This window comes from Schistocerca serialis, chromosome 4 (genome assembly GCF_023864345.2).
Source record: "Schistocerca serialis cubense isolate TAMUIC-IGC-003099 chromosome 4, iqSchSeri2.2, whole genome shotgun sequence".
Classification (NCBI taxonomy): domain Eukaryota; kingdom Metazoa; phylum Arthropoda; class Insecta; order Orthoptera; family Acrididae; genus Schistocerca; species Schistocerca serialis.
In genome coordinates this window covers 716548756-716566130 of record NC_064641.1, presented here as the reverse complement: position 1 = coordinate 716566130, position 17375 = coordinate 716548756, and the positions used below count along the sequence as shown (strand labels likewise).

The window sequence follows — 17375 nt, the reverse complement described above, 5'->3', positions numbered from 1 at the left end:
TGAGGGCGGAGAGCTAAGGGGATCTGCCTCGCGCATAGAAAACGCGGGCGAGCCGACGCCTTCAACTTTAAGTGAGCATCAAAGTCTGAAACACGCCCCAGGCCCTCCTCAAAGATATCCGGAAAGTCAGAGATCAAAGATTCCAATGATTGATGGGGAACATCTTCGGAGACCAACTGTATGGTGTCAGCGATAGAAAAACTGAAAGCTTGAAAGGCATCCAAGCCAAAAAGGTTAGCGGAGCTCACATCACTGACAACAATAAAAGTAATAGGCCAAGTGACTGATTTGTAAGTCAAGTCGGTAGTGAATTGACCCAGTAGGGGAATTAACTGTTTACCATAACCGCGTAGACGCCAGTAAACTGGTGCCATTGGGGGCGACCCAAGGTCGGAGTAAGTTTGTGCATTCAACAAAGAAACTGCCGCGCCTGTATCTACTTGCAGTTGTAATCGGCACGACCGAACCGACACCTCGATAAAGAGTTTGTGTGCCGATGCGTCGGGAGCCTGGCCCGATGAAACTTCCTCAATGTCAACGTCCATATCCTAAGCACCTGCTTCCTTCGATTATTTTGAGGCTGAGCGACAAACTTTAGCAATGTGTCCTTTTTTATTACATTTGCGACAAACGGCCCAACGCTGGGGGCACTCTGACCGATCGTGATGGATATAGCACGACACACAGGACGGTAACAGGGGCCGGCGGCCAAAACTCTGTTTACGTGCTGTGCGGGAGCGGCCGTAATGGCCGGATTGTACCGCTCGCACGTCATCCACCCCAGACGCAGTGGACGTGGCTGCGCCGCCCTGAACTGCCGCGACGTCGCACCACGCTTCCAACTGTTGACCTGTGGTGTGAGAGACTTCATATGATTGAGCAATGGACAGGGCTTCCTCAAGGGAAGGGTCCTCTAACTGCAGAGCCCGTTGCCGGGCCTCCCTATCAGGGGCCGAACGAACAATGACGTCTCGCACCATAACGTGGGCATACGACTCTCGCGACTGCTCCGTGACAAAATGACACTTGCGACTAAGACCGTGCAGGGTAGCGGCCCACGCTTGGTAAGACTGATGGGGCTGCTTCTTGCATTGATAGAACTCGACCCTAGCTGTCACAACATGCATGCAGCGGTGATAATATGAAGACAGCAATGAACACAATGCGTCAAAAGACAAGGATGAGGGTTCCTGCAATGGTACTAGCTGCCGCAAAACTTGATACAGTGAGGGAGATATCCAAGAGAAGAAAAGAGCACGACATACCTCTGCATCGGCAACATGAAACGCCTGGAAATGCTGCCGAAGGCGATGTTCATTTGCGTCCCAATCCTCCGCCGTCTCGTCATATGGGGGAAAGGGAAGAGGGAACGGCGCTGGAGCAGACTGCGTGGAGAGCAACACCAGAAGCACTTGTTTCATGGTTGCCATGAGCTCCGTCTACTGCTCAACCAAAACCCGAACTAAATCCTCCATGCCGTGGATCAGCCACGAAACCAGAACAACGACGCAACATGCGAAAGAACGACCCTACTCGTTGCCAATTGTGTAGTAACACGGTTCACGTTTTCCATCGCACTTTACATAGCGTAGACCAGGAACTGTCTCCTAGGCCTGCCCGATGTGATCTGACTGGGCCCGGCCCATGCTGCCTGAGTTGTTATTGTTCTGCCGGCAGAGGTCGCGGCCAAATTCTCGCGTGCCCTCTGGTGGACGGAACTCTACTTGCGGCAACTACCGTCCATGACGCACTGTGCCGATGTGTGCCTCCCACGCTCTTTCTGGTGGCTACTGCAGTAAATTAAACTATTTTATGTTGATATATTTATTTAGTAACACAGACATTTTTCACAGTATTGAGTTGAAAGACCCCAGAGAAAATTGCCACCACTTGCATGAAATTTCAAAGATTTGTTTGGTAAGTATGTCAATGTGGAGCCACCTCCGGTAACTCAGTAATTGTCAAACAATTTTCAACAGCTCACATTGACAATCCCTTCACTGCATATCATAAAAGGGTTGCATTGTGATTGACAATTATATTCAAATCTTATCATCTACTTAGAATGTTATTTTAGATCTTGGTGGTCTGATTTTGCGTTACCATTGAAATACTTATATCTCTCTAATTGCCTTCAGTTAATGGAGCATCTGTGGCACTAGCATTGTTTGCATCATAAGACACTTGCAATAAAAGTTTTATGCTTTATATTTGTGAACACAACATTGTAATACAAATGTGTAACTAAGGCTCTGTAAAATAACTTGTGATAAATGAAATTTTCACTCTACAGCGGATTGTGTGCTGAAACTTCCTGGCAGATTAAAACTGTGTGCCAGACCGAGACTTGAACTCGAGACCTTTGCCTTGGTTTGGAAGGTAGGAGACGAGGTACTGGTGGAATTAGAGCTGTGAGGATAGGACGTGAGTCGTGCTTGGGTAGCTCAGTCGGTAGAGAACTTGCCTGCGGAAGGCAAAGGTCCCGAGTTCGAGTCTCGGTCCAGCACACAGTTTTAATCTGCCAGGAAGTTTCAACTTGTGATAAACGTGGCCAAATATGGATAGAAAATGGAAAATAAATTACTAATCATAGTTATTTGTAACACAGTTGAAGCGGAACTAAATGGATAGTAAATCATTACCAAAATAATTACAGAATGGAAATACTAGCAGTGGCAGAATATGTTATATCTGTTACAAGCTTCATGGTACTTCTGGGAATACCATAGGGTTACTCAGACTGACGTGATGACTGGGTGTTGTGTGATGTCCTTAGGTTAGTTAGGTTTAAGTAGTTCTAAGTTCTAGGGGACTGATGACCATAGCTGTTAAGTCCCACAGTGCTCAGAGCCATTTGAACCATTTACTCAGACTGAAATCATCACAGATTCACGCAAACTGGGAACACAATAAAAATATATGTTGTACCATAAAACATTGTGTATTGTATCCTCATTTGGTTCGGTCATACATTGCTGCATACAAAATGTAGCTAACATAATGAATTTTTCTTTAAACTTGGAAGGAGATCTACATCTGTCACCCATCTTGAGAAAATAGATTGTTGTGTCCTGAACTCACTTTCTTTTGCATTTGCAAATGAGATAGTGAAAGTGAACTGTTCATAATATCCCTTCTGTCTCGTAAACAATTTGAAATACTGAAATGAGATTTTGGCAAATGACAGCACACGAAGAGGAGAGTATTTTGTCTGTGGTTAGCATGCAGGACTTCCTTATGAACACAATATTTGAGTAACTACAGATTTTTTCAATGGGATTACAATTTTTTAAGGGCCATTGATGACTGGCGAAATGTGAGTAATTGTAGGTTTACAACAGTATAAGTGAAGAAATTACACATATTTTTTGTGAGTCAGAGCTTTTCATATACCATTCACTGGACTTGTCTTCAGTTGTATTATAATGTACTGTTCAAGGATTCTATTACAGTTGCAATTGCATTAGCATGTTAGTGAGGTGAAGTTGTGTAAACTCTGCTGTGGTTTGGCAAAAAAAAGCTAACTTTAGCATGGCCACTAGGGAATTGTATGCATTATTCACAACTCAATACTGATGATGTCTCTCTGAAAGGAAAAAAAGGTGTGCAGGCCAGCCCAAAATAAATTGCTGCTTCTCATACAATTTCAGCTTAATCCTATGTCCTATTGCGCTTTTAATAATAAGTGGTTAACTTGTCAAATTACTGGTTGTCACTGCCATTGTCCAATCCCCTAACAGGCCCACTTTGCAGCTATGGGCTAAGGTATTTTGTGTGCACTCTACCATAATTGCCCCATAATAGCTGTTCTGCGCTTCTGTTTGGCACAGCTTTACATCCCATGAGGTGCATTATTCTCACCTATTGTTGAAAGTTAAATACTTCTGTTTTTAATGTTCAGAATGTGTTAATCGGTTTATAATGTGATGTTAACTTTTCATTTTACAGAAGCTTTACTTTTGGAGAAGACTCCTGCCTTAGCGTTTGATTACTTGTACATGTTAGAACTTCCTGATGACTTCAATTCAGAGCGTCTCTCGGAACTAGGCAGCGATTTGGAATACAGGTACCTCCTATTAATTATACTAATTATATTTGAAAATATATTGGTTCTTATTGAATAATATATGCCAGTAATGTTTTTACATATGTGCAAATATGTAATTAAACACAATTTTTCTCTGTCTTAAAATATTGTAAGTTTGTTTACTTGACTGCGCTATGACATATGTGTGATATAATATTGTAAGTTTGTTTACTTGACTGCGCTAAGACATACGTCGAACTTGCTGATGCATCCACAGTAGTAAGGACCACTATAAAATATGTTTCATACCTAAGTTTCTTTCCCTGCACCCCAAAAAGTAATACTTCCATTGGCCTCTCCTGCTTGTTGTTCGATTGTACTACTCATGGCATTTGTCTAATATTTTAACGGTTTCTTTGTGTTAAGCATGTAAATGAAAACCTAAACTAGATTCTCATTTTTTAAATGTAGGTGAGCTTACACTGTTCCATTAAAATAAATAAATAAATATAGTATTTTTATTTTGCACATTGTTACTACAATTTTGGAAAAAGGTAAAATGTGATATTATGAAGTTAATTTGTTATATGTTCTGCTCACCAGTAATCTTCCAGAACGAGCTCTTTGTCGTGTTGTTGTGGGGCCTATGTTACTGCGGTTATCTTCTGGACTCTTTCATCGTCTGCAAGCAGTTCAGGGTGCTGCTTTGCTTTATGATTACTGTCCATACTCGGTACCGAAACCAGGTAAGTGTCTTTTGTGACTGCAGTCACATTCACATAAATAATCACATTTTAATAGTACTATGAGATTTTTCATTGAATAAGGGGAAAAAAGGGTCAAGATAGGGTAACAGCATAGAAATCTGAGAAGTGGGTGGGGAAAGGAGGAGAAGGGGGGTGGGTGTGGGGGTGGGGGTGGGAAGAGTCACTTTCCCCCTTTTGAAATCTGTTGCCAGATATTTCATTCATTACAGTATTCACACACATTTGTAGAAATGAGTGATTATGATTGTACTAAGCTGCAGATATAGCATTACTGAGTGCAACAGGAAATTTTGTGGCTTTTGGCGATCACCATGTAACTTAAGTTTGTTTGGTTTTGTGTGGCTGATGATGGAGAATTGTGCATTTTCTTTGGTGTGACAACAGTTTTGGTGCTATTCTGCAATAGAGCCACATGTGGTGATATAGTCAAAATAGAGTCTTGTGCATCCCTTCTTGAGCTGCAGAAAGAAACCATTCCAACACAGGAGCATGTCGATTCCTGCACCTGCTCCCAACTCAAAATCGACGTGGTTGCAGTATACCAGCCCAAATTTCCACAAGGACGCTTCATCCTTCTGTTGCATACTTTAGTCACAACAGTAGTTTACCATTTGTCTGTGGCCAAACAAGACCTGTGATGGCTTGATGAGACCACATTCAGTGTTACAGTCACTTACTCTGAAGAACACAGCATTTCTATACCATAACTTTGCGTATATGTGTGTCATATATGTAACCAAATGCATCAGTCAGAAAGAGACGATACTGTATCATTTTATGCTCTAGACGAGAGGGAAAAAGTGTGAAATTTCGAGTCAAAAGATCTCCTCTCCAGAAGTAGGGGCCTTCTCAAATTCCTGGGGATAGTGCAATGTACAGTCGTGGAGTTACAAATTCCAGTTGCCATTTCTGCAGAATACTGCGTCCAACTGGTGATACAAGGTCCATCTTAATTCAGTCCTAGTATGTTAAAGAATCAGCTGTATTGGCTAATTTGATGTTATTTTGGAATGTTTGTTAAACTTCAGTTATGACAGTCAGCTTTAAGAAATAGATGGGATGAAAACAGCACACTAAATCCATTAACATTACCAGATGTGAAGTTTTGTAAGCAAACAAAGCATTATAGATGGAATCAAAGTTGAATAAATGTTTTTAAAGTTTATTTTCTGTTTAAATTAAACAATGGCATTTTTTCTGATCATTTTATTAATAACCATCAGGATTTCATCAACTTAAGTAAATTCTTTTCATTTTTACTTTGGTTTTTCAGATTGTTAACTTTAGCCCTTACATGGTTGGTGTATGAACAAAAATATTTCTGTGAATGTTTTCAAGCTTTGTTTCTTAACTTATTGGATACATTGGATGTAATAATTGGGATGTAATTCCAGATTGTTGAATCGAAAAAGTGGCATCTGTATTCATACTAACAATAAAAAGCATGTTTGTAGCATATACTAATGAGAGTATGCTTACCTTTTAAGTATCAAGGTTGATGTTACAGTAGTAGAGGTGGCTAATAAAGACATCAAACACCTACAAAAAGATAACACAGTAGTAAGTTTATTTAATAAATGACACCTACATAACTTTGAAGTGCTATTGGTTCTTCTGTGATGCTGAGTTGTGTACAAAGAGAGTAAAGTTCTTGATTGTAAAAGTAGTCTCAAATTCCAATTCACTTCAATATTCCCTGAATATCAGTAATGTTTAGACATTGATGTAATGTCTTCTCTGTAGTTTTCCATACATAAGTCTATAGATGCAATGAATCTGGCATGAAGCTCTGAATGTGGGTGCTTAAAAGGATGCACTGGCCAGTCACAGTAGTGGGGTCATGTTGATTTAACGTCCTCTGGCATTGTGTATGCTAAGCACCACCCCTTGGAGAACAGCAAGTGCTGGAAAAGTGAGCTTGCCCAGTGGTACACTGATGGGAGATCCAAAAGTGATGTCTCTCATGTACTCTGTGAATGCGGTTAACAAAGATGCAATTCATACTGCATTACTCATTCCCAAGATTGCGTGCTATAGTCAACTTGCGGAGACTGTCTGTTAGCATTTCTTTTGCATGCACCCTTGCTGTGAGTGGCATTTATGGCAGTGGCAACATTCCACATGGTGGAGAAGGCAGTGTTTGTGTCATGCATTACATAATATTTCACACAAGACTGCAGAAGGTTTGAACTGGTCAAGGAAGTGGCTGTGCGCATCACACTGTGTTTATGCAGTTCTTTGTGACAGCAGCATTCCCGAGCCATGCAAAACTGGGTCCACTGCAAGGTGTATACAGTCAGCATTGCAATAACAGGCATATTAAAGTCAAATTAAGTGAAGCTATAAACTTCCTGCACTTTAGTAACTTTAAGAACATTATTGAGACCAGGGCACTGATGCTTTAGAATCTCTACCTGTATTCTGTTATCAGCAAGGTTTTTAATAATGGCATCACAAAGCATTTCATCTTGAAATGAGGCTCTGCAAGAGCAGTTATTTACAGTTCCTAGTCATGCCCTTGAGTTCAGCAATCTGCCCTTGACACATACAAAACAATTTGAAACAAGTGGCATTTACATGGATCCGACTTTGAAGTAATCGTCTAGTGCTTGATCAATGTCTTCATATGATAGGTTTTGGGGCTCTAATTGAGGGAACAACTTGCAATGCAATCAGAAAATATGCACTACTACTCATGAAAAAAGAAAGAGCACCGTGATTCATCTTATATTTTTTATGCCTGAAAATGCTACTGTAGCTGCAGCTGATCCACTTTTTCAGTCCCCTTGTTGGGCATCAGATGAACGGGAGGGTGGAGGGGACAGCACCTGTCCTCATAACATTCTGTGCTTCAGTCATTGTTGTTTGATGGGTTTGGTGTGCATCCATCAATCTGTCAATAACTGCTAGTAATGAGCTGATTTGTTGGATATGAAACTGAATATGTGCAGTTGAAGGATTGCTCTCTAGAAGTTGCCATTGCATACACAAAGACACTTCACATATTTGTGCGTTCCACACAAAAATTAAGAAATTAGTTATGAATGATGATCACCTACCAGACTTATCAGTTGATGTCTAATGTGTTGATAGTGGAGATGGTCAATAAAAACAGTCAGACATGTACAAAAAGATAACACATTAATAAGTTTACTTACAGTATGTATGCTTAATAATTGAGATGTACATAACTCAGAAGTGCTGCAGGTTCTCCAGTGGTACTGAGTTACATACAAAGAGAATAAAGTTCTTTATTGTAACAAATAGTCTTGAATACTGATCCACTTTGACACTCTCTGAATATTAGTAATGTTTAGTAGCATCGTGCTACATTGATGTAATGTTCTCATTGTAGTCTTCCATACTAATGTTGATAAGTCTATAGCTACGCTGAATATGGGGCAAAGCTCTGAGTGTGGCTGCTTAAAAGAAGGTGCCAGCCTAAAGTCGCAATCTATGAGGTCAGGTTAATCTAGTATCCTCTTATGGTGTCTACACGTTGTACCACCCCCTAGGAGAACAGCGAGTGCTGGAAGAGTGAACTTGCCTAGCAGCACTCTGGCAGAAGATTTGTAAGTGCCATCTCTAGCATAGCTGTGAGCAGTGCGTCGGGTGCAGTAGACTAAGATGCCATCAATACCACAAAAGTATCATAATGCACAAAATACTAAGCTGAAACTGTCAATTATTTGATATAAAATACATTTTTGGGATACAATATATTTTCAGACTCATCGAATGTGTGTGTGTGTGTGTGTGTGTGTGTGTGTGTGTGTGTAAATGGGAATTTTACAATAGACAAATGATGTCTGCAGAAGTGGTTGAGAAGCTATTTATCTCCTTCAGACCACAAAAGTCTTTGCGTCAAACTTCTCAAATGGCCTGGATGTCAGTCAATTTTTGCTTTTCCTCTGTAGCAGCCAAAAGTGCAGAAAAATGAACAATGTATCAGACAAGCACCATCAGTGTCTTCTTCACAGAAGGAAGACATTGCACGTGACACATAGCTGTCAGCAAGGAAAACAGAGTCCAAGTTATCAAATAACTGACAGCCTTTACTTTATGGGGACAATGAATTTATAAGGAATTGTGTTGGACATTGCTTAATTACATCCAAGTTGTGCTGATGTTAGGATATCATGTATGAAATTATCCAGTCTTCATCTTACTAGTAAAGAACTAACTTCTGAATAAATGGTCAGTAGCTTCTTGCTGTTAATTGTATTTAGTGAGAACAAGTGGCAAACAACACTACTAAAAATCAGTTAGTTTTATGTGGGAGATGGAGTGGGCAGTATAGGTTATTGACATATTATTTGCTTTTACTTTGTATCTTCTATACTTTTGTGTGCATTTTAGCCTGTTTTGTTTAAGGATTGTGGTTGTTTCAGTTTGTTTGGAAGAAATCCATGTTCCTTCTTACATATTTCATCACTGACTTTTGAATAGTGTATTGTCATTGCCAAATCTCTGACTAGTAACTCCATTGATTCTCTTTTAGCTAATGTCTGTATTGTAAAAACTATATTAGTTTTTGGACATCTTCTTAAAAACTGTAAATATGCAATTTTTTTAAAAAAAATTATTTTCCCGCTAATCCAATGTTGAAAATAATGAATAATATTACTTCAAAATTGTTTTCTGTACTTACTGTTCTATCTGAAACAACGTAACATAGTGAATTATTTCTTTGCCAGGCTTCTGCCCATCTTATCCTTTCTTGTCCCATCTTGTTCCTTTCTCTGATGAATGAATTTTTGGAAAGAGGTGTAAGCAGGATACCTATCTGTGTTTTTAACTATGCATTCCTGTCATTCCTTTACCAGTATATTATTTTCACTGTTCCTCTTCTGCAGTGAGTGTTGTCAGATATTGTTCTTTTGACCAGGACTGCAGCACTACTTGGAAGGATAATACCTTTAAATCATTACCTGAATATTGGTTCTCAGTGATCCACACAGAGAGAGGGGCGTTAAGTAATCACTATTCGCAGTAAATATTTTTCATTTGTTTTATATTGCTTTTCCATCAAAAGTAATTTGTCAGCTGCAGCCGACGACTGGTAGATTGTAGGAACAGAGCATATTGATTTTTTTTTTAGCTGCGAATCATGTATCATGTGGTTTTTTTTATGGCTATATTGTGCATGTGGCATTAATTTCTCATATTTAAAAATGATGAGTTTATTGCTTGTTCTGAGGAAACTGAAGACAAAGTCCCCTTAATATTTTGGAAGCACCATGTCATGGTTTTGTTTTCTGAATTAGTGTTCCATCGACATCTGCCTGGCCTAGCAAGATTCCTTTCTTGAATAGTACTATTACAGATACGGAGTTTGGAATCCTCTCTCGAACAAATTTCCCCAGCAGACAGGTGTTGTTCAACTGAGTGTAGCAGTCTATTTGCTATAACAAAATAGTATATTGTGTACAATTAAAAACTCAGTACAGAATTCCTATTTGTGAGCACCATTTTGATTTACTAATCATCATCTGGACTTGCAGCTACAACCTGTCAGCTGCAGTTGACATTTAAAAGGCTAGAGGATAGGGTGAGGAAAAAGGTTTTAATTACTCCTTTGGGTAGGAGATTAGATGTTTGCTTTATATGTCGTTGCCCTGTTTTTAACCTCCCTACAACTTGAGAGGTGATAATATCAATTTTAAGAGTCATTGTGATTCCAGGACCTTGTATTCAATGATAAATGTATATGCTCCCCATCTGAATGAGTAGAACTGAGGGACTTACAGATCATGCCTTTTGCAGTTTTACTGGAGTATTTTTCATGCCCAGTTGGGCTATAACTGTGATATGTACATTTCTTCATGATCTTTATACATTAATATTATTAAATCAGTGTAATATGGGGATAGAAGGTTAGCTGCTGGGGCTTACAGTGTTAGCCCTATACCTAACGTCTGTGTGGAGACTGGGAAACTGCCACTAGCCATCTGGTGACAGCTCCTTATGGTGCAAAATGCTTTCAAGATCAAAGCACATTTGCAGTCGCCTGCTGTCACTACTACTGATCCTGTGTATACTCAGCAGCTGTCCATGTATCACATGCCCATTTGGGGCCTGAGCAAAGCAGTATCCAACTGAACTGAAGTCTGTGGCTGGCAGGCATGAGTGTTCTGACACAAAAGTTGGAACAGGGTCATTCCATGTCAGTTCAACCGGTGGCTCCAGCTCATAGTCTCAGATTTGACTGAAATTCAGTACACTAATTCTACCACGTGTGGAACACTCGTGTACAATGTTTTAGTTTCCCCTGCCAATTAGTTCCAGAATTATGACTTGTGACAGAAGATGGCGTGACCCGGAAATTGCAGCCCGCATCTGGCAATCTATCTTCAGACCCAACTTCAGGTCTTAATAACTTTGGAGCTATTCCACACAGTCCAGTGAAATTTTTACAACCCAGTAACATCCATTTAGAGAACACACTCCATGAATCAAAACAGCAACAACATATTTCTGAGGGAAAATAAAAAATTCCAAAATGTGATTAAAAAAATGAAATACATTAAAAGGTACATATTGTAGGTGCCCTCTATGCCAAATATAATTCACAGGGTATAAATTTTTTTGTGGTAAGCTTAATGTGGCCTAAACACACACAGAACTCATCATGCCCTTATCAGTCACAAAAATGAGTTACATGCACACGAAAATAAAAAATTTGAAAATTTACCTGAAAAACATGGATTTTCGAAGTGTGGTAGGACAAAAGGGACATGTGGTGTCCAAACCAAATTACACACACTGCATAAGTAGACCATGATGATATATGTCTCAAAATTTCAGCATGTTATTGCAAGACATTTGTATACAATGGAAGTTGACAGATGTATTTGGTGATGTGGCCATTGTTCCACAACACCATTTTGTAAAAAGATATGTGCTGCCTCTTCTTATCCTCTCCCACAACAGCTTAATCACCAAGCAACAACATATAGACAGATTAACACAACCTATCATTAATGTTTACTGCACCTTAACTGCTAAAAACCATTCGATTGTGCTTTGAACAGAAGTTCTCCCCCACTTTAGTTACTGTACTCTGTACATTGAGTGGCAAATTGTATTGTCTTCCTGACACTGTGGTAGGAACTGGAACTGTCATAAGAATATGTTCAAAAGTAATCCAACACCTGTCTGCCAAACGTGGCCAATGAAATGATCTTGCTGGTGCTGCTGGTGCCATGACGTTCACAAATACATCACCTTCTGCTTCACAGCACTCTGCAACACATATTAAGTACCGTTTGTCATCATAAACAGCAATAACATAGCAACCTGGTTGTATGTTGCTGCTTTTGCCTCTGAATCCTGAGTCAGACAAATTGTGAAGACACATGTTGTGCATGAACCTATTGTTATAACCGGACAGTTTGCTCATCTGCACATTGTCAGAGTCTGCTGGAGAGAAGTGATTATGGCTCCTTGTGCCTGCAACAGTTTTAACGTGTTCTAGTCTGCTTTTTAGCAACTCTTCAACAGATTTCACCTCATCTTTTGAAACATAGAATGATCGTATGCCAGAGATATTTTTCTGTACACAGGTAAATAATTGAAGAGGTGTTAGAATATGACCTTCTGTAGGGTGCTGCAGACTAGCTCGTGCTGCCATGCGCTTAATGGTAGCACCAATACCATCACATACATTTTTACCATGACTTGTTGTGAAAAAATTCCATTCTACGTGAATCTGAAAATCATGGTAATGCATGCATAAATTTTTGAGATTTTTACAGTTTTTGTTCTGACTAGCTGCCCCATCACTGAAGTATTTCGCAAAATGTATATGAGGCAGTTGTTTTTCACATATGCCATGACAGTGTGAATGTGGGCATGAACTGCAATTGCATCATGAATTAAACAGTCACTAAAAATGCACAGGTTCATGACAGACACATCACCTGATTCACCTCTATAGTAAATCGCAAATGGCTGGAGAGTTGCTTGACTGTTGTCCCAATGATATCCTTGGATGGCATCTTGAACTATAAATGCATAATTTTCAGAAAAGTCTAGTGTTACTATAATTTCATCTTGTTTCAAATTATCCTTACAAGACTGGAGATAAGCCGATTGTGCTGTTGCTGTCTGTGGTCAGTTTGTCCATTTTTTGACAGCACATTTCAACAAAATCTTCCACTGTACTTTGCTTTGTTTCAAGACTTATGCAATCCATGTGTGTCCATTGTTCATAAGAAACAAGTTCATCGTCATCCATAAGGAGTTCACCATACAGTTTGTTATTCACATGTTATGCAAGATTTGCCTTACCAGGACACTTAGGACAGTTTTCACACCTGTGTATCATGCACTGGTAGGAACTGATGTCACACACTAGCAGCTTCATTGCACCTTTGTAATCCAGACCAGAATCCTTTATAGCAGCAAACTTCTGCTTAGCATTTTGATGGGTCTCACATCTACCATTAGTGTGTCAGCTATTTTGTGTTTTAATTCCATCTGAGCTTCTTGTAGTTTTCTTCTACCATAGCTGGGCCTGTCTCTTTTCCCAACTTTGTGTGACTTCATGGGAGACAAACCCTGAAGTATTTAATTGCTCATCCGCTGTGGTTGAAGGTGGCTGATACTCTTCGTCATTGTCATGTAAATTATCAGAATATTCTTAATTTTTTAGCAGTGTAACACAACTGGAACATAACTTTTATCCTGGTTTCATGTTAAGTCCCATGCACTGATTCACTTTCAATACTGATTTTATATCAATTTCTCTGAGGCTACACTTCACTGTCTTCTTATGAATCCGAAATGGATCAAAACAACTTCTTTGTAGGAAAGAATACTTATCCAGAAACTCTTTCATATTATGATAACAAACACTAAAGTTTCCTGGAACTGTACTTCTTGTGCCCACAGGGTGTATCCCGGATCTCCATAGCAACAAATCTTGGTCCGATTCATCCATATCATACAGTACATTCTTCTGTAGCACCACATTTAGAAAGCTTCTATTCTCTTCTTGTCTAAACTATTTATCGTCCATTAGAATTACATTCTAATGTGCTATAAAAATGACAATTTGTGCCAAATCAGTCTCGTTTATTTGGTGTGTGTTACAACTGCTGCAATATTAGACAGACCTATTTCGTTTCATGTAGCAGACAGTGACAAAATAGACACAATCAGATCGAGAAATCACACCAGTATTGGGTACTATTTGTATTTATTTATTTATTTATTTCTATTTTTTTTAAAAGGAGCAGGCCGACTGGGAGCAGGAGAGGCACCACTGGGCATTTTAATTCCCATTGCCGTGGATATGGTTTGATAACATCCATTATAAAATATACACGTTTGAATTCCACAGAGCGAAATACAGTGAAATGCAATAGAAGAATGCTGTGTGAAGAGGGGCGGCACTTCACTTTGGCACGCTGAAGATCAAATATCATGTCTTACATTTCCTCAAACATGTGTGTTTTATGTATCAGACTGTTCAGAAAGATATGCACTACAATATGAACATTTTTTGGCATTCTATCTCAAATGCTGGTGGCAAGGTGTGGTTCGGAAATATTGTAGATTCGGGGGAGATGTGCAGAGCAGTCTGTGTTGTTGTGGGGAGGTGCATAGTCTACACGTGACCCATGTTTACGTTTAGTGATTTTGCCTTATCCTCTTCGTTTACTGCTCTCACGTCAAATGAAAACAAAATGGATTTCTGTTGCCAGGAGCTATCAAGTGAATTAAAATACATTCACATAATTAACGAGGGCTAAAATGTTATTAGTTTCAGATCTTATTTTATTTCCACCTTTCTGACAGTCAATCATTAACAGGGTGTATACGACCTCGGACAACCGAGAGATCCGGGAAAAACCCGGGAATTTTTTCATCCGGGAGAAAACCGGGAAAAACCCGGGAATATTTTAGAATTCTGGGTATTTTTCATTGTTTTAGTCTTCAGTTAAATTTTTGTAGTTTTGACTGGTAAGAATCGATACTCTAACAAAGGATATTACTGAATCCCACTACTGCAGAATAATACTGCAACAATAAAATATTAATGAGAAATAAACGAAAATAAAACATAAATTACAAGGGAAATGTGCCATATACAACAACAAAACACAGTGCTCATACAAGCGTTTGCCAACAGCAAAATGTATCAAAGGCTTTAGGAAGACTATGCAGTGCTTCATAACAACAAATTGCCTCCAATGAGCGTGACGTCACAGCTATTTACATTAGATTCGTTTTAGCATTTACGAGCGGGCTCATGCGCATGCGCAGTTGAGTGGCAAATGAGTAGTACCTTCTCCCGTTTCTGGTTACAGAAACAGGGCTGTTGGCTGTGAAAGCAGTCGCAGCAAGCAGCCAGATGCAACCGGGAAAAATTTTACTGCCGCACCCAAGCTGCCAGATTCACGCATGTGCAGCGGGCCCTGGTCTTCGAGGGTAGGGGTCTGGGAGGGGCGCCAAATTCATATTCTTGAGAGGAGAAAACCTCGTTTCACAAAGCGCCTAGCATCCAGTGCATGTTGGTTCGATCGATTACTCATATGATTTTGATGCGCATCCCTGTTGGTTTTTGAACACACTCTATAAGTTGATTTCTGAATGAATCATAAGCTACGCGGGGTAGTTGTGCGGTCTTGGGGGACTTGTCTCGGTTCGCGTGGCTCCCCCCGTCGGAGGTTTGAATCCTCCCTCGGGCATGGGTGTATGTGTTTGCCCTTAGCGTAAGTTAGTGTAAGGTAGATTAAGTAGTGTGTAAGCCTAGGACTGATGAAATCAGCAGTTTGGTCACATGGGGAAAAAAATAATTGTAAGTCGCTTTTTGAATGCGTGCATAGTGTATGTGAAGTCTGTCAGGGGAATCCTCGTCACATCTAGAAATAAACTTTCCTGCAGGCAAAAGGGGACCGTGCTATACGAGCTGAGAAGAGTAAAGCCGAACGAGTGAATGCCGATCGCTGTCTGATTATGTTGTTGCTTGGGTTTGCGAATGATCAGCGTTGTTATAATTACTAGGGAAATCCGTAGATTCAGACTACCAGAGTGGAAATGAACGACTAACAGCAATAACAGGTAAGAAAGATTACGTATTATCTTCTCGGTGTATCCAGGAAAATGAAATTTTGTCAGAAAATTTTTGGCCAGACCGCTACACTAGTAAGGGCCAGTTGTACAATCCCCGTCTAGCAGACTCTTAAGTTCTATTCTGGAAGTAGCGCGGAAAATAGTTTGTACGAACATAAAAACGCCTAACCGGAGAATAATCAGCGATAACTAAAGCCGTGTTTCTGGCAGGGTTAGTGAAGTTAACCAGCGAATCAGTTTTGACAAAGGCAGGAATGGTTCCAGAATTAGTCATGAAAATATTGTCGATAGAACGAGGAAGGAGAAGAAACGGGAACATAACATAAATTAGGGAAGAATATGACGATTCCAAATTTATGTAAAAATCTCATACTACTACTTTTTGATCTCATGCTCGAGAAACTGGAGCGTATGAATGAAATGTGAAATTTTTTTCTAACGTAAAGCTTTTCCTTGTAGTAGGCCTAATAGGCATTTTATGTTGGTCTTCACGAATTATATTCTGTCGTGTTATAAAAATGACCATTTATGCCAAAACAGTCTCGTTTATTTGGTGTGTGTTACAATTTCTGCAGTGTTAGAAACACCTATTTTGTTTTATCTAGCAGACAGCATCAAAATAGACATAATCAGATCGAGAAACCACACCAGTATTGGGTACTATTTGTATTAACAGCAGACAACGATATTTCGATTTTTCATGTAATAAAACAATTGACGAACTTTGATGACGTAATAGATTCTGTCACAGAAAGGAAAGCACGCCATGTAAAGCTGTATCAAGATTAAAGAGAAAACAGTGCTAGGAGCTAATGATTGAAGAAATATGTACTGTAATGCTTGTCTCTTGTCTTTACTGGTTTTATGCATCCTGTATTTAATTTTATGTCGCACAAAACAGCAAGTTATTAGCTAACAAGCAATAAATAGTGCAAATTTTCTGAAGAGTTCTTGTCCTCCCGATTACAAATAATCCCCTCCAGTATTAATTGTGAGGTTTTTTTTAAAAGAAAGAGGGGCAGGATGTCAAACTGGGCGACTGGGAGCAGGAGAGGCACCACAGGACATTTTAATTTACACTGTCCTGAATATAGTTTGATGGCATCCAGTATAAAATATACACATTTCAATTTCACGAAGTGAAATACAGTGACGTGTGATAGAAGAATGCTATGTGAAAGGGGGTGGCACTGCACCTTGGCACACTTAAAACCAAATAACATGCCTTACATTTCCTCAAACATATATGTTTTATGTATCAGACTCTTCAGAAAGACATGGGCTACAAAATGAACATATTTTTGAAAATTTGATTTTTTGGTACTTCGTGAATTATATTCTGTCGTATTATGAAAATGACCATTTGTGCTAAACAGTCGCGTTTATTTGGTGTGTGTAACAATTGCTGCAATATTAGGCAGGCCTATTTCATTTTATCTAGCACACAGTGTCAAAATACACGTAATCAGATCGAGAAACCACACCAGTGTTGGTTCTAT

General features: G+C 39.5%; 1 protein-coding gene across 1 annotated transcript in view; it reads left to right on the top strand.

The window, feature by feature from the left end:
- Positions 1-17375, top strand: part of LOC126474722 (intermembrane lipid transfer protein VPS13B) — a 205982-nt gene that overhangs the window by 91398 nt on the left and 97209 nt on the right. Inside the window, exons 11-12 of the mRNA XM_050102201.1 lie at positions 3949-4066; positions 4631-4773. Coding sequence (XP_049958158.1) covers positions 3949-4066; positions 4631-4773 — 261 coding nt within the window. The remainder of the gene's footprint in view (positions 1-3948; positions 4067-4630; positions 4774-17375) is intronic.